The sequence below is a fragment of the Eretmochelys imbricata genome, chromosome 1 (assembly GCF_965152235.1).
Source record: "Eretmochelys imbricata isolate rEreImb1 chromosome 1, rEreImb1.hap1, whole genome shotgun sequence".
Taxonomy (NCBI): domain Eukaryota; kingdom Metazoa; phylum Chordata; order Testudines; family Cheloniidae; genus Eretmochelys; species Eretmochelys imbricata.
In genome coordinates this window covers 209149930-209172771 of record NC_135572.1, presented here as the reverse complement: position 1 = coordinate 209172771, position 22842 = coordinate 209149930, and the positions used below count along the sequence as shown (strand labels likewise).

Genomic DNA, 22842 nt, shown 5'->3' with positions numbered 1-22842 from the left:
CTTAGGCTAGGGTTCCAGGCTGATTTTGAAATGAACATGGTTCAGATAAGTATCCAAAATATGGGGGAAAGGGCGAGGGAGAATTTCATAAAAAATCCTCCTTCCTCACATCTTCTTGAGGTTCACTAGGCTGAATCCCATCTTGCGTGTGTGTGTGAGTGAGAGAGAGACACACACACAGATTTCATGCTGCACAGCTTGGAAAAGTCAGCAGCAAAGAACTAAACATCAAAACTTTTGCCCATGAAAAGTACAGAGATTTTAGGGTCCTGGTTAAAAAGAAAAATAATTGGAATACTGATACAATCTATTCTTATCCTGGACTGGGAAAATTCAGTTTTATTCTTGTGAACAACACCTGTGCAGTAGGGCTTGCTTGAGGAATTCACAGATGTCAAGGTGACCTTACAGTGGCCATTGGCAGTTTGTCAAATGAGGTTAGGACTATTTCTTTATTGAAGCTGATATACTTGCTAGCTGTTTGACATTTTCTTTCCTTGCTCTATTTTCATTCCACAGAACTGGCCTGGAGGCCATTATGGAAACATATGCGTTCTGGAGGCCCCCTGTGCGCACCCTCACTTTTGAAGATTTCACTACCATGCAGAAACAGCAAGGTGAGCCATTGTATAAAGGGCAAAAAATGGTGGCAGGGAGGCAAAAGCCATGTTATATTGTCCAGCTGAGTCACAGAGTTTGTTGACTGCCATGAAGAGATATAAAACAGAAAAGAGAAGCAACCAGCTCTAGAAATATGGAGGTTTTATAATTTAGGAGATGTGGTGAAGCCACTTGAGTATCCCTTGGATCTCTGGGATATATAAGGGCTAGAATGAGGAGGAACACAGGTACATGGGGAACTAGTCTGATAAATACATTAGTTTAGCAAATGTGAGGAGAGTACAGAAGGGAAGTGGTGGAGACACGCCTGCTTGAGGAGAAGGTGACAGAAAAGGGCACTGTTACATGTTTACCATTTGAGTCATGCTCTGATGTGGTGGGAGGAAGGAGAAGGCTGGACTGCGTGATCCACTGGGGACCTTTTCTGAACCAGAAGATTCCATGAACCTGTATCATCATGTACATGCCAATAGAATCACACCACCTGTCATATGAAACCCAGTCTCACTTTCAAGAAAATCCTTTGTGTTGAAGTGGTACTTGTGGAAATTGTCCAGTATACCGGACATACCCTTTTCACAGGTTCTTCATACTGTTTCTTACTACAGTTTCTGCTTGCCATATCTCTCGGTGCATTAAATGGGGCTTTCATCTCTAGCTTCATCAAGGTAAAAACTTCCTGTGCCTTGTCTCCACTTAGATTTTGCACTGACATAGCTATCTTGAGTTAGCTATCTCAGTGTGAAAACACACCATTTTTTGTGTGCAGTGAAGACATAGCTGTTACTGGCTGGCTTTACTGGATTCTGCAGTGGCATAAGAATACTAGCAACACACGGGATTAAAACTCAGACTCTTCTGTCATGCAACAGACTGTGATATGACAAGTACAGGAATGTGACTTCATTTCCCTGCAAGCTAATAGAAATACAGAACAGAAGGAGCCATGGCCATTTCTTTATCACTGCTCCCTTAAAAAAAGTTTTCTGCAGTGTGAAAACCCCTTTATGAATACAGTGGTGATGTAAGTTTCTCATTGCTTTCGGCCAGATTGTGATACCTCATCTCACATTGAGTAGTTTCTTACAATTGACTTCAGTGGACTACTCATGGTAAAAGGTACCATTCACTGTGAGTAAAGGTATCACAAACTGGTCCTTTATATTCAGATATAAATGCAAAACAAACAAACAAACAAAAAAACCCCCGTCTTTTCATGTTAAGGTTGTGCAGTTAAGCAACCAAAAGGAAAGAAATGCAAATGGTGAGATTGAATGCACAATCTTAGGGCCACTTTCTCTAGTCTGATTTGTGCTTGGCGCAAGACCAAAAAGGGTGTCCAAAGATCTTAGGTCAGGAACGGACTTAGCCCCAGCATAAATTAGAGCATCTTGAAGCCTGCTGTTAGTTATGCTTTGCTATTTATGGCCTAAAGGGGCTGTTCCGATAGGTAGGGATTGTCTGGGTGCAGTGATGCCATATACCCTTTCTCCAGGGAATGCACACTGCTGGGGCCGGGTCAGAAGAGGCATTGGCACAGAGGTGCTACTCTGGCTCTGCATCACCTGGGAATTCCTGTTGCACCGGCGTAATCCCCAGGTAGCCTGTTGCACCAGCTTTCCAGTGGCACAGAGCCAGAATCTGGCAGTAGTGTCAGTCTCCTTATACATGCTCATTTCCTGATCACAAACCATTTCTCAAATAGTACAAATATAAGAGAGAGTGGGTTTTCTACAACCTCAGAGACCCAAGTCTAAGAAAACCTGTGAACATGTTTCAGAGTAACAGCCGTGTTAGTCTGTATTCGCAAAAAGAAAAGGAGTACTTGTGGCACCTTAGAGACTAACCAATTTATTTGAGCATGAGCTTTCGTGAGCTAGTGAGCTGTAGCTCACGAAAGCTCATGCTCAAATAAATTGGTTAGTCTCTAAGGTGCCACAAGTACTCCTTTTCTTTTTGTGAACATGTAGTTAAAGACTGCTTAATGCCTGGAGTCCAAAACATTTTCTTTATACGGACCACATTTTAATAAAAAGATTGCCTTATGGACACCTCCCCTTCTACTCATGATCATTAAAGCAACTTCCCTGCCCCCACCCCCACCCATCACTGTCAATTGGCTGGACTACCTGCTTCCTATTTGTGATTGCACTGTTCACTTCCCCTCCCACTGGTTATCAAATAACATCCTAGTAGCAACTACAGCAGTTGCTTACATGGTGAAGTAATGTTAGGAAAGGAAAGTATTTAATATATTTTTAGCTTCTTTTAATGCAATTTGGCAGCTGAAAAACCAGGAAGAGAGCCAGCACCATTTGACTGGCCAGCTCCCTGCAGCCCACCACTAGCTGCTCTACAGCCCACTAGGTTCAGGATGGTCTTAAATAAGTTGTCCCCATTTGGGACCCCTGATTTGCCAATCTTATATCTAAATAACTTTAAAACTACATAACTGATGTTCGTCAGCCTTGACCGGTTTGGGGCTCTCATGAAGACTTTGAAGAATCATGCGAAGTCTGAACAAAATTGAAAATGTTAAAGGTGTTAGGTCCTGATTCTCTGGAGCATTAGGTCTGCTTTGCACAATGCTGGCAACACAAAGCAACCCTAAAGCTGGTGAATCCCACTACCTAAAGGTTCACCTTACCAAAGGGAATCCTCAAGTGGCATAGAGCCTCCGAGGTTTCTACACCCCTCTCTCCCTAGCCTGTGGGATAGGGGGCCTGGCTGTGGCATCTGTGAATCCGTTTGATCCCCAGCAGCTGGAACAGACCCAGAGGGCCATGGGCAGCTAGCACAAATAGATCAGACTGCAGGACCCAGTTGCTGGACCCAGGGTTTAAAGCCACCTCTCGGACTTCTGCTGAGCAAGCCACATGATGTCCTTAACTATTTACTTCCTTGCTATTAACCACTTGGGTTTTGTAAATGTTGTGACAGGTAAGTCCATGGTTACTGTTTAGCATCCTTGATTTCAGTAGGAGCTGTTTGGGCTCAGCCCTTCTGAAGATCAGCCAGCCTGATAATTTAGGGGGCTAAATATGGATGTAGGTGCCTAACTTTAGGCCCCAAGGGTGAAAATTTTGGGCTGAATGCAGTTCTGTTATACACCTTGAGATCTAAGATTTGGAAAGTTTAGGGCATTATTTTAATAAATGTGCACATAAATTGTGCACAGAGCGTGCAGTTGCCTCTTCAAATGGGTGATTGTATGGCATCTGTGAGAGAGACTGACAAATTGCAGGAATCCATTTACTTCCCACAGCTGCACGTTTTGCATGCAATGTAAGTGCCTGTTTTGGGATGGGGCCCTTTGTGACACCAGTGAAATGTACACTTTCTGCTATGGCGTGTAAAGTCAAGAATGCTGAGCTGTCAATGTCCAGGAAGGTGGAAGGAGTGTTGTAAGAACTGTGATTGCAATAAAGTGTGGCTGTTGCAGGATCTGCTTCCTGTTAGGAATGAAGGTCAGGCACAGAGTCTTCCTGTTACTCCAAGTGCCATGGCTGTTCTACACCATTACACCGCAATACAAACCACAGAATTCTATTAACCAAGAACCCTGCCCATCTATTCTGATAGTGGATTTTAATATGTAAGGTTTCCGGGCAACACACACTTACTGCTCAGTAAAGTTAAGAGTCATGATTTCCAGAGCATAGGAAAAGCAACAATGATGGGGCAAAATCAGCAGATATGTTAAGGGTAGCATAAAACCCCTTAAAAACAGTATTCCCAGTTGGTCTAAACTGGCATATGAGACGCTACCTGCATCTGGAACATCACTGCTTGCCTGTCCTCTTAAAAAATGGATTTTATAGTTCTGCAGCGTGATTTTTAACTTCTCATTTGCTTATTTCCTCTTGTGACGGCAATGGTATCTAGAACCTCAGAGCCCCAGATCCACAAATGTACTTTGGCCCCTAATTCCTGGTTTTAGACTCCACTGCAATCCGCGAAAATCCTGCTCAGCTGCTGCCCAACCCTGTAGGTGCCTAAACTCACTTGGCACACAAATTCCCTTGGCGCCTAGGTTCTGCCTCTGACCATGTGCAGTGCTACCTCCATCTCAGTGTTTGGACACCTATCTCCGACCAGAGTGATCCATGTTGTGGGGTGGGATAGGCATTCATCCACCCCTCTTGCCTGAGAGGCCCATTCCAGTAGGCGGCCTCTGAGCATCTTTAAGAGTTTGGGCACAATTCAAAATGCAGCCAGAGGAGGAGGTGGTGGTGCTGCCTGTGCCCACTGTATCACCTGTTACTAGGTACCAGAGCACTCAGCTGAGAAGTGGGAAACCTGCACTCAATTCCTCCCTCAGGCAGAGAGGGAGAAAAGATTTGAGCAGGGATCTCCCACATCTCTGAGTTCTCTAACCACTAAGCTACGGGATTGGGAAAATTCTAATATGGGGTGCTCTCAGGCTGTGACTCTCTCCTGTTAAAGTTGTTCCACTTTGTGTAAATAATGAAAGAGTCATTAGATCTGGGAGACTGGACCCTGAGTTTCCCACCTCCAAGGTGGGTGCCCAGCCACCAGGCTCTCTTGCGCTCTCTCTTCTGCCCAATGTCTCTTTTAAGTATTTATCCGCAATGGAACAGCTTCAACAGGAGAGACTGAGGGAGCCCCACACCAGAATATCCCATAGCTCAATGGTTAGAGCACTTACCTGAGAAGTAGGAGACCCCAATTCAAATCCTTTTGCCCCCTCTGGCAGATGGGGGAATTGCACATGCGTGTTTGACATCCCAGGTGAGTGCTCTAACTACTGAGCTAAAGGTTATGGAGGGGGAGGGGGGCAACACCGCATCCACTTCCTCCTCCTCTGGCTGTTTTGTGTGGAATGAGGCAGGTGCCTAAGTCCTTCTGACAAGAAACTGCTTAGGTACCAGGAGATCATAGAATCATAGAATCATAGAATATCAGGGTTGGAAGGGACCTCAGGAGGTCATCTAGTCCAACCCCCTGCTCAAAGCAGGACCGATCCCCAATTAAATCATCCCAGCCAGGGCTTTGTCAAGCCTTACCTTAAAAACTTCTAAGGAAGGAGATTCCACCACCTCCCTAGGTAACGCATTCCAGTGTTTCACCACCCTCCTCGTGAAAAAGTTTTTCCTAATATCCAACCTAAATCTCCCCCACTGCAACTTGAGACCATTACTCCTTGTTCTGTCATCTGCCACCACTGAGAACAGTCTAGATCCATCCTCTTTGGAACCCCCTTTCAGGTAGTTGAAAGCAGCTATCAAATCCCCCCTCATTCTTCTTTTCCATAGACTAAACATCCCCAGTTCCCTCAGCCTCTCCTCATAACTCATGTGTTCCAGTCCCCTAATCATTTTTGTTGCCCTCCGCTGGACTCTTTCCAATTTTTCCACATCCTTCTTGTAGTGTGGGGCCCAAAACTGGACACAGTACTCCAGATGAGGCCTCACCAGTGTTGAATAGAGGGGAACGATCACGTCCCTTGATCTTCTGGCAATGCCCCTACTTATATATCCCAAAATGCCATTGGCCTTCTTGGCAACAAGGGCACACTGTTGACTCATATCCAGTTTCTCATCCACTGTCACCCCTAGGTCCTTTTCCGCAGAACTGCTGCCTAGCCATTCAGTCCCTAGTCTGTAGCAGTGCATTGGATTCTTCCGTCCTAAGTGCAGGACTCTGCACTTGTCCTTGTTGAACCTCATCAGATTTCTTTTGACCCAATCCTCCAATTTGTCTAGGTCCCTCTGTATCCTATCTGTACCCTCCAGCGTATCTACCTCTCCTCCCAGTTTAGTGTCATCTGCAAACTTGCTGAGGGTGCAATCCATACCATCCTCCAGATCATTTATGAAGATATTGAACAAAACCGGCCCCAGGACCGACCCTTGGGGCACTCCACTTGATACCGGCTGCCAACTAGACATGGAGCCATTGATCACTACCCGTTGAGCCCAACAATCTAGCCAGCTTTCTATCCACCTTATCGTCCATTCATCCAGCCCATACTTCTTTAACTTGCTGGCAAGAATACTGTGGGAGACCATGTCAAAAGCTTTACTAAAGTCAAGGAACAACACGTCCACTGCTTTCCCTTCATCCACAGAACCAGTTATCTCGTCATAGAAGGCAATTAGATTAGTCAGGCATGACTTGCCCTTGGTGAATCCATGCTGACTGTTCCTGATCACTTTCCTCTCCTCTAAGTGCTTCAGAATTGATTCCTTGAGCACCTGCTCCATGATTTTTCCAGGGACTGAGGTGAGGCTGACTGGCCTGTAGTTCCCCGGATCCTCCTCCTTCCCTTTTTTAAAGATGGGCACTACATTAGCCTTCTTCCAGTCATCCGGGACCTCCCCCGATTGCCATGAGTTTTCAAAGATAATGGCCAATGGCTCTGCAATCATATCCGCCAACTCCTATAGCACTCTCGGATGCAGCGCATCCGGCCCCATGGACTTGTGCTCATCCAGCTTTTCTAAATAGGCCCAAACCACTTCTTTCTCCACAGAGGGCTGGCCACCTCCTCCCCATGGTGTGCTGCCCAGTGCAGCAGTCTGGGAGCTGACCTTGTTCGTGAAGACAGAGGCAAAAAAAGCATTGAGTACATTAGCTTTTTCCACATCCTCTGTCACTAGGTTGCCTCCCTCATTCAGTAAGGGGCCCACACTTTCCTTGACTTTCTTCTTGTTGCTAACATACCTGAAGAAATCCTTCTTGTTACTCTTAACATCTCTTGCTAGCTGCAACTCCAGGTGTGATTTGGCCTTCCTAATTTCACTCCTGCATCCCCGAGCAATATTTTTATACTCTTCCCTGAGATGGATTCCTATCTGTGGATCATGAGCAAAAATAGGTGCTCCCTGCAACCTGGATTTAGACGGCTATCTCTGTCAGAGGGGAGCAGTTCAGGACACACCTCTCTCAGTGGCATCTCCCATTGGCTAGCTTAGGCAGCTCACCACCTAGAGTGCTGGCTTTTGTGGATCCCATTCCTAGGTGTTTTGTCTCCCTATTCATTGAGTAAGGAGCCTATGCACCTATCTCAGGCTTTGGGGATTGCAGTGTTATTCCTGTGATTTTTCTAGAAGGCGTTGGGGATCCAGGCCAGAGACCCTTACCAAAATAGATCTTGTCAAAAAAATCTGGTTTCATTCTTTGATGAGATTACAAGTTTGTTTGATAAAGTATAAAAAGTGCTGTGTAGATGTAATATACTTAGACTTTTGTAAGGCTTTTGACTTGTATGACATTCTGATGAAAAAATTAACCCTATACAATATTAATAAAGCACATGTTAAATGGATTCAGGACTGGCTAACTGACAGACTCCAAAAAGTAGTAGTCAATGGGGAAATCATTGTGTTTCTTACAGGGTGCTACTGGGATCAGTTCTAGGCCTGATGCTACTCAACATTTTTATCAATGACCTGGAAGTAAACATAAAATCACTGCTGATAAAATTTGCAAATGACACAATGTTTGGAAGATGGCTAAATACTGATGAGGACAGGGAAGTCCTACAGAGCTATCTGGATCCCTTGGTACCATGGGCCTATTAAAACAAAATGTATTTTAATATAGCCAATTGCAAGGTCATACATCTAGGAACAACAAATGTAGGCCACACCTATACCAGGGGTGGGGGAGGGCTATATCCTGGAAAGCAGTGACTCTGAAAAGGATTTAGGGGTCGTACTGGACAAACACCTGAACATGAGCTCCCAATGGAGTGCTGTGGCAAAAAGGGATAGTGTGATCCTTGGAGTCACATGTAGCAGTAGGGAGGTGATCTTACCTCTCTATATGGCATTCGTGAGACCAATGCTGGAATACTGCATCCAGTTCCGGTGTCTACGTTTTAAAAAGAATGTTGACAAATTGGAAAGTGTTCAGGAAAGAACCACAAAAGTGGTCCGAGATCTGAAGAAAATGCCTTATAGTGAGAGGCTTAGCTTATCATAAAGAAGATTGAGAGGTGACTTGATGACAGACCTTCCTGAGGTTCCTTCACGGGGAGAAAATACTTGGTACTACAGGGCTATTTAACCTAGCAGATCCTCAACAACTTTATGTGCCAGTGAGGTCCACAGATTAATCATACATTGTGTGAAAAAGTGTTTCCATTTGTCTGTTTTGAATTTGCCACTTTTAACTTAATGTCTCCTTGTTGTGTTATGAGACAGGGAGAACCGAAGCTGCTGATCTATCTCCTCTATAGCATTCATTATTTTATAAATTTTTATTATTTCCCCTCTTAGTCTTCTCCTTTGTAAATTATACAATCCCAATCTTTTCAATCTCTTTTAATATGAAAATTTTTCCAGGCCCTGGATCCTTTTCATTGCACTTCTCTCCATCGCTTCTAATTCTTCAATAACTTTTTTGGGGTGACCAGTACTGCTGACTGTATTTGGATGGGTCCGCACCATTAATTTATATAAAGGCATTATAATATTTACTGTATACAATTCTCCATCCCACTCCAAAATGGATTGTTTGCTTTTTTGAGAGCAGAGCCCACAGTGACATTGCCCAGAATCAAACATCTAGTGCAGTGGATTCCATTACGCTACTCAAGGACTGAGCAACACTGTAGTTTAAAAAAATAACAGGTTTCTGTTTGCATTTGAAATCACACAAATGATACCGCAAACACATGTGTCTGACTGACTTCATTGGGACTACTCACTAGGAAAGCTAAGTGCATGTGGAAGCCTGTGCAGGACTGGTGCTTTAGAGGTCACCACATGGACCTCCCAGTGAGGGGCATGCTGCTTCTGTCCAAGAACCAGTATGTCTTTCAGGGCTGAGCACAGAATGTTTCCTGAGCAGCAGAGAGTCCAAATGAGTCCCAGTTTTTCAGTAAGTGGAGTTTGCCACAATGACAACAGATCTCCATCCAGCTGAACTTTTGAAGCATGATGTTACCATCACTGAAATCTACTTATTACCAGGGGAAAAAAGACTTGGGATTATTGAATGCATATGGCAAAGAGATGGGGGGAAAGCCAAGAATCTATTAAACTCTTTAATAGGAATATATTTTTTGAAATTTAGACTGAACCTGAGCCAGATTCTCATTATTAAAAAATACGTGGCTTGGTTTCTTGACTCTAACAAAGAACATAAAACAAATAATAAATAAAATAAGAGTTCCAATAACTCTGGATTATGTCACTTTTCAACATTGAAAGAGCTGTTGCTGGCTCCTCTATACTAGTCTGGTCCCCACAAAACACTAAGATGAGCCGATCTTTAACAATAATTGTAAGAACATAGGATTAAACAAACTGGATTGGACCAGTAAATCCCATATCTCACCAGCATTGTGGTAATGATGAGTACCTGATGCTTCATATCAAATCAAACAAACTGTGCAACATGTAAAAATTAACGCACCCAGCCAATTGTGCATTACTCTACTTGCTGGGAGAGATTTCCTCCTGAGCAGAATCACAAAGCTGGCAAAATATTCATGTGAAATGGTGTTCCAACTATGTTGTACCCCTCAAAGTTCACTTGTCCACTAAAGAGCTATTTTCACATTAAAAATCCATAAAAATTCAAAATTTTAATTCCAAACAATGAATTTTAAGGCACCATTCCTTTCAAATGGAATATCTTTGCTCTGAAATGGGCCTCTGCTGAGAACACTGGACCATCTGCTCCTGATCCCCAATAACTGCAGTATCCCCATTGATCTCAGCTGTCTTCTGTGTCACAGGTGGAGAGACTATCTCTCTCCCATGCCACAGCCCATTAATAGCCTTCAAGATTAGGTCTGGGAGCTTGAAATAGATTTAGAACTTGTGTGTGGTCTAGGATAATTGGAGCAGTCAGATGTTAGGGTTTGGTCTCCATTATCATCTTGACTAGTTTGCCCTAGAAAGAGATGTTAGAAACAGGGCAATTGTTGGCAGAGTTATTGAAATGAAGTGCTGGTTTCCTAAGTGCAAGTCAGACTATTGTATACTTCATATGGCCAGCATTGCTTCCTTTAAATGAGGACAAACTGGGCCACCTTCTGGTAGCTTAACAAACTATTGCTTTTTGGGGAGGCTGCAGTATGGTACTCCAGAATATATAATTTCATAATTAAAAGTTAAGATAACCTTCCATATGTGACTTAAATGTAACCAGTGTAGTGCAGTGCAATACTATTGCTGACCAGGCCGTGGGCGATCAGGCCTAGTGGTGAAGGTGAGAGTTTGGCCTGCTGGATCCAGGGCGGGTGGAGTCCAGGAAATGAGTTGAGGGTCAGTACCGGAGGGGCAGAGACCAAATGCCAGAGCTGGAGAGGGTAAACCAGAGTTGTAAACTAGAGGCAGAGCCATGGATCAGTACTGGAGAGATGGAAGCTGAATGTCAGAACCTGAGGGTCATCCAGGGTCATAAACCAGAGGCAGAGCTGGGGGTCAAAGCCAGAGGGGAGCAGGGGCTGGAGCAGAGACTGGAAGAAGGGCTGGAGGAAGGGCAAGCGCAGCTGCAGGCGTGGTGTGTGCTGAGCAGTCACTGACCAGCTGTGGGGGCCAGGCTTATAAGCAGGACTGCTACACCAGCAGCCAATCAGGGGCTGTGGCCCTTAGGAGAGTTCTGAGGCAGTGCAGCTGGGCTCATTGGTTGCCTAGCAGTGCAGTTAGTGAGGGAGAAGGCCAGCAGCTGCTCCTAGCTGGTCTGGTGCCTGACAGCACCCCTCTCCCTTCTGGGTCACCTCCCAGGAGACCCTGGGCCAGGTTTCTTGGGGTAGGTCTGGTGGAAGGTGCTCAGGCGGTCTGGGGCATGAATGTGTTCTATGGTTTCCCATGAACGCCATATCCCGCCCAGTCAATCAGATATTGGAGTCTTCCCCAGGCTTGGTGGGATTCTAGAATCTGCTGGCCCATGTTTTGCTCTTTGCCCTGTTTGGTTATCGGCAGAGGGGGAGGAATAGTGCATTGTGGGAAGGGATTCTCAGTGAAAGGTTTCAGTAGAGAGAACACAAGGTGGACCTTGAGGGATTCTTACAGCTGCCGTTGAAAGGCTACCAGGTTAAGTTGTTCCATGATTGCAAAAGGTCCCCAAGTATTTGTGGTCCAATTTTCGGATAGACAGGTGGGAGCAAGGGTTTTGGACATATTGCCAAAGCTTATCCCGTACCTTGAAGTTAAGGGTTAGCTGACAGTGTCAGTCAGCACTTGAATGCTGTGTAAGTCTGTGCTAACCAGTGCCTGAGTTCTTGATGTTCTTAGTGGATGTGTGCAGTGAGGTCAGCAACAGTGGGCATTTGTGAAGAAAGGGGTCTGGTGGGTGATGGCATGCGTGGACTTGTAGGAAAATTCTGCCTGGGGAATGAGTGCCAGCCAATTGACCTGGTGGTAATTTAGGAAGCAGCATAGGTGTTACTCCAGGACCTGATTCACTCTCTCTGCCTGGCCATTGATACTAGGGTGGTAAGCTGTCGAGGTGCAAAGTTCGGTGCCAAGTAGATGCAAAAATTCCCAGCAAAAGCAGGAAACTAACTGGAACCCTTGGTGAGATATTACACTTGTGGGCAGTCCATGAAGGCGAAAGACGTTGTCTTCAAACAGTGGACTGTTTCCTGGGCAGTGGGGAGACTGCAACGTGGCATAAAATGCGCCACCTTTGTCAGTCTTTTGTGATAAAGCATCTGCCCTCCCATGCCTGGTCTCGGGGCGGTAGGTCACCATGGAGTCGATTTGTGTGAAGAAGCAGGACCAGCGCCGACTTAGGTGCTGAACCATCTTCAGAAATTCAAGGTTCTTGTGGTTGGTGAGGACATGGATAGGAATCTGGCACCCTCCAGGAGATGCTGCCATTCCTCAAAGGCTGATCTGAGCCATAGTTTTGCTCCACTGGGGTGAGCTTGCACTAGTAAAAAGCTCAAGGGTACAGCTGACCATTGGAGGCTGCCGTTTGTGGGAGGTCATAAGCAACAAGCCAGAGCATTCCGAGGATGACCAGAGCATGGGGGACCCTGAATCAACCTGAACTGAAGAGGGTCTCAGTGCCCCAGAAGAGTAATTACTGCTAATGGGTGGTCTGGTGGATGACCAGCACCAAGGCTAGGAGCAACCCAGAAATGGTTTCCGCCAGATCCAGAGAATTCTTACACACTGCAGGGATCCCGTGGGCCTTAGCCACATCCCGCTCTATAAAATTACCTGAGGCCCCTGAGTTGACCAGAGTCTCCAGGTGAACCGCTGGTGTTAACTCTGAATCCTTATTACAGAATTTAAATGTTATCAGTTTCACTGCTAATCAAATCACACAAGGGAGAAAAGGGATAGTCATATTATGAAGAATTGCACAATCTACTGTGAATGGCATCTCATTTCAGTATGAGCGGAGCTTGGTTTGTGTATTGGGCTTGGGATAGTACTAGTATATATTTTTCCCCACAACTCAAAAATCTTGCTTAGCAGTAGGCCTGGAGGCAGGGATCTGCTTAGCATGTACTGGCCTAGAGTTTCCAGGGTCTCTGCTGGACTGGACCGAACTCTATCAAGAATGGTGGAAGGGCCACAAGTCGTTGTCTCGGGTTGGTTTCTTTGGTGCTGATGAGACTATCTCAGATTTGATTAATCTTAGCAGCAAAACTGCAGGATTTCCTTGCATATTTCAATATCAGACACAGAGGGGTGCCACAAGTGTTCATTATTTGCATCCATTCTTTGTTTGATATACTTCATTGGGGCAGTGGCCATTTTGTGGCCAGTATATCAATGGTTGTGTCCAAATGATTGTTGTAGTGGTCAGTGAACTATTCTTGCTGCTAGACAGTTTCTCCTCTAGGGTGTCCTAGAAGCTCACTGGATCTAACAGCCCACAGAGATGAATCAGATTAATACGTCTGTATCTGAATTGAGGTTGTAGGAAACTAATTTCTGTAGGTGATATATGGTCCAGGAAAGAGATCTATTTACTACATTACTGCTGGCTATGCCGAAGGCTGACAATCTGGTGCAATGAGCATCTGGTTGAGTGAGTGTAGATGCAGTACAGGAAAATCCTATGGTTGTCATGATGGACACAAGCCATTGTGTGACAGACTATCCATATGGGTGTTATTGTCTCTTTTCCTTTAAGAAAGCATGGCCTAGTGATTAGCATGCATGACTGGGTGCCTGGCACTGTGGGTTCTTATCCCCTTTTTGGTCTTGGTCTAAACATCTGATTGCTAGCACATTTTAAAATCCTGGTGTAAACTGGGCAAGTTGTTGCTTTAACATGTCGGTTGGTCGAGGTGAGCTATAGGGGGACCCTTCAGAAATGCTATAGAAATGGAAAGTATTATTGTAACTGGTTCTAAATTTACTAATATTTCTACAGATTCTCAGACTTGGAGGCATCTTAAAAGAAGTGACAGCTCAGCTTTCATTATACCCTTCTAACTCTGAATGTCTAATGTCTAATTCTTTGTATTTGTGTGTCCTCTAATGAGTCCCTTCTCCTCCTAAATCCATCTCTGTAACCATCTTTGTTGCCCTTCTGTGGACCTTTTAATAGACTCATACGTGAGACTGAAAAGAGCTTCTGAGAAATCCTGGCTGTTGCAACAACTATGCAAACAGCCTTTCAGCCTCATCTCTATCCTTTTGAAGATTGTGCCATGAATTGATAATTCAATGATTGCCCAAAAATTGTAGTGAGGAAACAAGCAGTTATGTTCTTATGGAGCAAATCTTTATGGAGAAATAGATCCGTCTCATCACCCCACGAAAGGGGAAGATATAGTTCCCGGAACCAAGAAAGAAACAGGATGGAGTCGAGCACATTGCACATCTTGGAAGCAATTTGTGTTGCTTCCATTCTTAGCTTGCTGATAACCATGGGTGGAAAATTCCATTGACTTTTTCAGGAAATGTGGGACTGGATTCCAGTTACTCACAAATCCAATACTCAGCATTGTGAGGATAATCAGCACAGGAATGACAGCCTTGATGGAACGGTTAAGCCCAGGGCATTGCTTTTTTGTGAACACTCCGGACTTCTTTTCCATTGGAAGGTCACATAGCACTGCACCTGCTGGGACTGAGATGCCTTGAAAGAGGCATCAAAGCTATGTAGTTTCTGAACATCTCCACTGACAGGGAGGTATTGCAGGCGTAAAGAAGAAACGAAACTAATCTGAGAGGTTGCAGGGGTAATGTGATGAAGAACTCTCTAGTGACTCGCTTCTTCCCAGCTTTCTGCCATTTTTAGATTTCTATGCAATTGAGTTCTTGAAAATTAGGAAAAGCAGACGGAGGTACAGAGAGGGCAAGAGAAGGAGAAATCTGTTGCTTGTCAGTCATATTTGTAATGCAAAGTTTGGAAGGACAACAGAAAGGGAGGACAGGACCTTTTATGCACAGTATAGAGTTTCGGTTACAGCAAGTGAAAATCTGTCATATATTAAACTACTAGTTTCAGGTCCTCCACTGGGGTTTGATTAATGCAGGAATCCAGTATTATACATGATTATACTCCATAAATGGATGGCTAAAACAAAAAATCTTACTTGTCAGCAAGGCTTCTGAACAGTGGAGGGTATGCAGAATAAATATTAACTATGGTACTCTTTTTAGAAGTAGATAATAGCAACCACTCAGAAGTGACCAATATGGTTAAAGTTACCTAAGTCTGCATGAGCCCTCACTTACCCATACATAACCTCCTGAAATGTTCACCTTTGGGTTATCATTTTCAGTCTTGTTCTCTGTGCAAAGGCAAAGTGCTTTGGAAAGTTGAAATAAGAGCTCTCGAGCCCTTTTTAGTCAAAAGTGTGTGTGTGCACATCTATGCACATGTGTTTATGGGGGGAAGGGAATTATGTTCTCTTACTCAACACATCCGTTCCCTGTATGTATGCAGTCGTCTAATGACTGTCACAGCTAAAAGCGTAAAATTTTGAAAAGCATCTAGTGTGATTTCAATGGGACTTAGGCAAACAGGAACTTTTTAAAATCCCATTAGGCTCCTATCTGCATTTTTCAATGCCTAAATACCTTTAAAAATCTGGCCCCAAACCCATTTTCAAAAGGGACTTAGGCAGCTAGGAGCCTAAGTGTCACTGAAAGCCAATGGGACTTAGGCTCCTAAGTCAAGCTGAGCAAATAATTGTTTTTCTGAGTCAGGGTCTGAACCAAAAAATCTGAAAAAAACCCCAAAACAAAAAAAACAAAAATTCAGTTTGTTTCTAACCAAAACAGACGTTTTTGTTTTGTGTTGTTGCCAAAACGAAAAACCAAAACAAAACCCCAAAACTTTTTTTTGTACCAAAACCCACCAGAAACAAAATTAAATTTTGTTTTTTTCAGGGTGTTTTTAGATCAGAAATGAATTTCGGTGTGGGGAGAGGGGAGGCTTCATGGAATTTTCGGGAGGAAAATTTCAGAAATTTCACCTTTTTTTTAAAAAAAAGTGCATATAGCTAAATTTTGAAAAAAAAAAAAAAAACGCTCCATTTTGAAATGAACTCCAAAATGGTTGAAATGAACTGTTTTGACTTTTCAAGGGGAAAAAAATGAATGTTTTTCAGCCAAAACTATATTTTGAATTCAACCTGAATTCACAAATAGTGTCAGTGCCCAGAGAAATGCATTCTTTGGCTAGCTCCTACAGCTGTGTCACATTTGAAGCTGGGCAGTAGGCTGCTAAGTCATTCAAGTGTCTTTGAAAATTGTATCCGAAGGAGTTATCTATATGCAGATTTGCACCAGTTTGACTAATGACTTGTCTACATGGTGGGGAAATGCGCACTAACATGTTGTGCATTAATTAGTCCGTGTAGACCCTGCTGGTATGCATAGTGCTGTTTCAAACAGTGATACTTTAAACCACCGTAGGGAATTTGCAGTGTGCACTAGCAGGGTCTACATGGACCAATTAGTGTGTAACACATCAGTGCACTTTAATAGTAAGCATTACCTGCCCATGTAAACATGCCCTAAAGGTGTCATTTGAAACTAGTTCAGTGAAACCAGTGCAAAAAGTTGTTTAAACATGTATTTCAGTGCAAACCAGGTGTCTTGGCATGAGGAACTTCTGAAAAGTGAGAGGAGGAGTTGTTAGAAGAGAAAATGTGTTAAAAGAATTGTCTTGCCAAATCTTAAGGTTTAGGTCAAGTGTGAGTAAGGCCTCGTCTATACACAAATGTACACCAGTTTAGTTAAACTGATGCAAATCCCTGTGTGGACATTCTTATTTCAGTTTAAAAATCACTTATTTTGGTTTAATTTAAACCTATTTTTAATTGATTTAAGCTAAACCAAACTATGCCTCATTTAAAATGAAATAGAATGTCCACACAGCCTTTTGCACCAGTTTAACTAAATTGGCTTAAATTCATGTCTTTAGTAAAATGGTGCAAAACTCTGCATGGACAAGGCCTTAGTTTGATGGGTGTGCATTTGCTGGACTCAGTGCTTTCTAAAGTGGGTATTAACCATCTTTCCAAGAACCAGACACTACAAATGTCAACTCTAGGAAAATACTAACAGTATCTGGCTGGTAGGGGTTAACTTGAGTTCTACCCTAGAGGACAGCTCAGAAACTTCAGCTAGTGCAGAATCCCGCTGCTTGTCTTTTAAGCAGGGCAAGCTGATATGAATACATAACTCCTGTACTCCATGCCCTACGTTGTCTTCCATCCTGCTTCAGATGGCATTCAATGGTTATCCTTTATAAAGCACCTGGCACCTCACTACTCAAGTGACTACTTCAGCCTCATGCCTTCTGTAGCAGTTGGGACTTGCCAGAAAACTCTGGAGTTCCATGCTTAGGGTTGAACTCCTGAGGTGAGTGGTCGTCAGCTCTGGAATTGCTTCCATTGTTGTGTCCATCAGATCGTGGCCATTTTTAGGGCCTAGTGCAAAATAACTTTTTAGGTTGGCTTTGTCTTAATTACTGGATTTTCACTGCTGGTCAGTGGATGGGGATGACTGGGGTGGAACCACTTTAATTCCTGTTTAGGTGCAATGTTAGGTGTACAATATAATTATTACATTTTGTAATACCACTATATAGATCTTTACATCCTTGCTTTGAGGAAGCAGAATGTCTACTCTGGTTAAGATTCTATCCCAATTTCCTGAACAAACATTTCAAGCCTAGCCTATATTGCAGCCAGTAGTTTATGCTGCTTTCCTACACCATTTTCTCAGGTTCATCATAGTGTAAGAAGAAGAGGTCACTGAATTAGTCACAATGAATAATTTATTCAACAAATTTTCCTACAAATGGATCTCAACATTCTCACAAAATTCATAGAAATTATTTGTGTTCATATTTATTCCCAAATGCTATCATCATATAATTAATGGCCTGCGGATTGTTCACAAAAAATTCATTTCAGCTCATCACATTTTGACATTTGTGTTGTGTTGGTTCATTACATATCACATGGTATTTTATCTGTTCCCTAACTGAGTGACTTGTTTAACTAACAAACACACAAAGAACTGCAAATTTTACAACCAAATACAAAATTCTGAATTCACTTACAGTGAATCTTTGAACATTCAAGCTCAAATGTGCTTTTCATGAGTATACATGCTAGGAAAGCTTGAATACTTGAATGCTCTTGGAAAGTGAAGGTGCTTAAATGCTGTTGAATCAAAATTTACTTTTGAATTTGAATAAATATTTGAGGACACTTTTTTTCTGCAGTTTACTCAGAGTGAGGTAGGCATTTTCAGATAAGAGGACATTAAAATTATTCAGAATTGTAGTTTAATTCTGATAATCACCCAAAAGTTTGGATGCTTATCAGAGCTATCCAGGCTGAGTTTGTAGAACTAGGTTGCAGATCCCATGAGAACAGGTTTTACTTCAATATTTCCATAACCTCCTTTGCTGTCTTGGCTGGAAATACCTAAGACCAGCCTTTCTTCTTGTATTTCACCATTTCTAGTTCTCATTCCAAATAGATGTGAAAACAGAAACAAGTTTATTAATTTCTTCCAAATCTATGGCTCCTTCTGACCTCCCCCACTCAGCTTCATCTCAAATATTCGATCACTTTCTAACGTAGCATCATCAGTGTCCCACCACTCACTCAGATGCAACATGGTGAAAACAGAACTTGTCTTTCAATCACTGACAATAGCTACACTATCCCCATTATCCAGGTGCCCAGCCTCAGGGCTGTATTCAATCCTCTGTCATTTTTATACCATGTCCAGGCAGTCTCCAACTCCTCTTATTTTTTTCCCATGACAGTACCTCAGAATCTGTCCTTTCCTTTTAAAACTCACTGCCAAAATCCTTCTCCTTACCTTAGTCAGCTCTCACCTTGACTACTGTGTCTTCCTGTTCTCTGGTGCCCCCGCCTCTTCTCTGGTCCCTTCCAGCTTGACCAAAATTCAGCTTCTACAATCATCTTCCTCTCCCTCTGCTCTGGTCTCATCACACCTCTAACCATATTACTCCTCCAGCTCCCCTATACTTCTTCAGCAAAGCCCTTCCATGCAAACCCCGCAAAGAAAGAAATATGTAAAATGTAAAAAGAAGCATTTGAAAGAAAATATCTTCTACAGTCTGTGCTCAGTGGAAAATTGCACTCCCCAAAGCCATGCCTCTGTTGTTCTTCACCCATTTCCCCACATCCCTTCCTGGTATGTTCTCTTCTCATATTATTGTGTTTTTAGCTTCTTCATATTATCAGCTCAAAGGGGAAAGGTATTCTATTTCTTTGTATGGCACCAGGCACATGCTTATTATGCAGTATAGTTAATACTGTAATAGAAATTATAATAATCATTAATAGTAAATGAGGGCATGCAATCCAGTACCGTTTTAAAGTTAAAGCAGATGATGGAAGAACCTTATTCAAACAAGCCATTCATCTGCTGTGCAGAACACACTGTAGCTTGTAACCATTGTCCATTTTTAGTGTAATTTATCCTGTGGCTTAAATCAGTACTATTGACTCCACAATGAGCCATCACAGAAAATCATGGAACGCTGTAAAAATCCTACATGCCCTCAGCCACTTCCTGCCTCAGGCCCACAGTGCTGATGATAAAGCACGTGTGCAGCAGTGCAGTACAGACTGCTGAATAGGTGGTCTTCCTGGAAACTAGTAGAGAGTGAGACAAGACTTTAAATAAGAGCACACTAGATTAATATCCCTGTAAAATGCAGATCTCTTGACAGATGGAGCTGGGTTTGCCCACAGCTGTTTTCACTGATCTGGAATTTGCTGTAAGGTGTGGTGCTTCTCTCTCCTATTGCAGAAGGGAAGAAAACCTGTTTAAAAATCAAATAATAACAAAAGAAGGAGCAAGCAATTTTGTTTGTGAAACTAAGATGCAAGCTAGTAGAGGCTAGTTTTTACGGTGGCCATTTTGCCTTACATGTTTGTTTACTAAGAGAAGCTGGTTTGTAAGGGGACCATCTTGTTTTGCATATGTGCTGTGGAGCTTTTAAAATCCTCTTTTGTGTTTTGTTTTTCAGGGGGCAGCACAGGCACCTCCCCAACAACCTCCAGCACCGGGACCCCATCGCCCTCTGCCTCCTCTCATCTTCTCTCTCCATCCTGTTCCCCTCCAACCTTTCACTTGGCCCCCAACACTTTCAACGTTGGCTGCCGGGAGAGCCAGCTGTGCAATCTCAACCTGTCCGATTATCCCCCATGTGCCAGAAGCAACATGGCTGCCTTACAGAGCTACCCAGGGCTAAGTGACAGTGGGTACAACCGACTCCAAAGTGGCACTGCTTCTGCCACTCAGCCCTCAGAAACCTTCATGCCTCAGAGGACTCCATCCTTGATCTCAGGAATGCCTACTCCTTCCTCTCTGCCTAACAATGGTAAGATGGAAGCCTTTGGTGGCCAGCTGGGGTCGTTCCCAGCCTCTCAGTTTCAATATGTCATGCAAGCAGGCAACCCTGCCTCCACCTCTTCTTCTTCACATATGTTTGGTGGTGGCCACATGCAGCAGAGCTCCTACAATGCCTTCTCCCTTCACAACCCTTACAACCTGTATGGATACAATTTCCCTGCTTCCCCTAGGCTGGCAGCAAGCCCAGAGAAACTGACCACCCCTCAAAGCACTTTACTCTGTTCTTCCCCTTCCAATGGGGCTTTTGGAGAGAGGCAATACCTTTCAACAGGGGTGGATCATGGGATGCACATGATCAGTCCTCCATCCAGCAACCAGCAAACAGCCAACGCCTGTGACAACAGACAATATGGTGCTGTTCCAGGCTCATCTTCACAGATGTCCGTGCACATGGTTTAACCCGTGATTTGTCTCCTTGGAACTGAAGGCAGCAAGACCCTCGTTGTCTCCATGGGCGATCCTGTCTCAATACCTTTTTGCCTTTAAACTTATAATGGAACTAGTAGTTTAATTATCAATGGAAACACAAGGCATCTAAGTTACACTCCAAAGAATCCAATGGAAAGCCCCTGATCTGACAGCCTCTGCTGCTCATTGTAATCCGGGGCCTAAGCATCTGCAATGGAGCGTCTGCGCCAAATGGGCTTTTTAGAGAGAAGTGCCTCATTTAAGAGAAGCTGGAGTGAATCTGAGAAAATACAGTATATGCATTAACTCTCAATTAGCGTGAACTCTTGATGTTGAGGGAGTCTTGTACGTGTGCTATCTCCGCCACACCAAAGGAAAGAAGTCACTGAAGACTTCCTCTTACAGAGCTGCACTGCCCATGAGAGGCCATTGCGTTAAGGGCCTCACCCTTCCCTGACTTTTCCTTGCTGCCTGAGTGGTTTAGCATATTGCTGAAGTTAACACAAGTCCTGTGGTCCCTTCTCCCCGCTGTAGTAACAGAACATTATTGCTGAACTGGAACGTCTCTCCCGCAAAAGATATTTACTTTCTGAGTCTGGCTGTGCCTGGCAGGCAGTTTTCTTTGCATGGGTCTAGATCACAATGGTGCCATGCCTGCACAAAGAGAGAGAGCCTAGAGCAAGGATTTTTAACTCATAAATTAAATGTTTCTTTGAACACCCTCGTCAGCAGAGGTGGAACCTCTGCCATATGCTGGGGGGCATTTTTAGAATGATACCGAAGGGGAGAGGTGTCTCAGCTGTGCAACTCCTGTGGATGTCACCCAGAGTAGCACAGCCAAAAAGAAGTGAAAATCTGTGCTTGGAACATATATGCCCCACAGCATTCAACTCAACAAGAGAAAAAGCTCCAGATTCAGCTCATGGTGAATGGTGGCAAGAAAAGAGAGCTCTGCTTTTCTGCAGACCTGAGATATATAGTATGGCCAACTTCATCTATCTTGCATGCAAGAGTTGCCATAGAAAACCTTTAGCATTTAAGTAATGATAAGGACAGGTGTTCTCCACCCAGCCTGCCATTAGATCTCTGTTTTACCAAATAGATCATTGCCTTTTGAAGTTTCTTTCTTTTCTGTTTTTTTCTCCTTTTTCTTCAAGTCCTTTAAAAATAAGAAAACAATTGTAGCTTGGTGCGAGCTAAGCATTTAAGTTGTGTGAAAATGCGAATACCAAGTAACAGAATACAGATATTATTGAGATTTGTTTTGAAGTGTTGTATAAATGTATTTATGTGCCTAGTGGGGGATTCAATATTATGAATATAAAAGAGGGCAATAAAAAGTGTATGTAAAATATGTATGAAGAATAAAAGGTGTATAAAGATTTGCCCTATGCACGGAACTTTGTTTCTAAGTGCCAAGCACAGACTGCGCTAAATAAATCTTTGCAATTGTTCCTTTTGTTTTTGTTTGTCTGTGAGAGTCAATTCATAGTCTGCGGTCATCAAGTTTTAAAAATGCTGACATGCTTTTATGGGCAAAACCCAGGAATTGCAGACACAAATGCAAACACAAGGTTGCCACACATGGAAATTAAAGGAGGTTCAAATATACACACACACATCTGCATGACTGGTTCTGAATATAGGAGAAGTGTGGGCAAAGTTAAGATATTGCTGTGCAGCTGTCATTGTAATAAAGAACTTGTGTGGAAGATTCCACTCAAACAAGGAAATTTTGTACAAATGAGAACCTTGACGTAGTCAGATTCTTATTAACTACTAGAACTTCTCCAAGAATTTATTAGTCTCATGAGATAAGCTGATAGATAGGAATACAGCAGGAATTCCTTTACAAAATAAAAACTTCTCAATAAACATTTTGTTTTTAAATGTTGGAGCTCTACAAAAAGATTTCAAAAGTCAAACATATAGGATTTGTGAGCTGTCTGTGCTGATAGGAAGGATTATTTTACATGTAACAAGAGTTTCCAGTTTTAACTTT

General features: G+C 43.3%; 1 protein-coding gene across 2 annotated transcripts in view; it reads left to right on the top strand.

Moving 5' to 3' along the window:
* The window catches only part of TBX15 (T-box transcription factor 15), a 131789-nt gene extending 110958 nt beyond the window's left edge, over positions 1-20831 (top strand). For both annotated transcript variants that reach the window (XM_077807349.1, XM_077807350.1), the window contains 2 exons: positions 520-617; positions 20047-20831. In XM_077807349.1, the coding sequence (XP_077663475.1) occupies positions 520-617; positions 20047-20831 (883 nt within the window). The remainder of the gene's footprint in view (positions 1-519; positions 618-20046) is intronic.
* The last annotated feature ends 2011 nt before the right edge of the window (positions 20832-22842 follow it).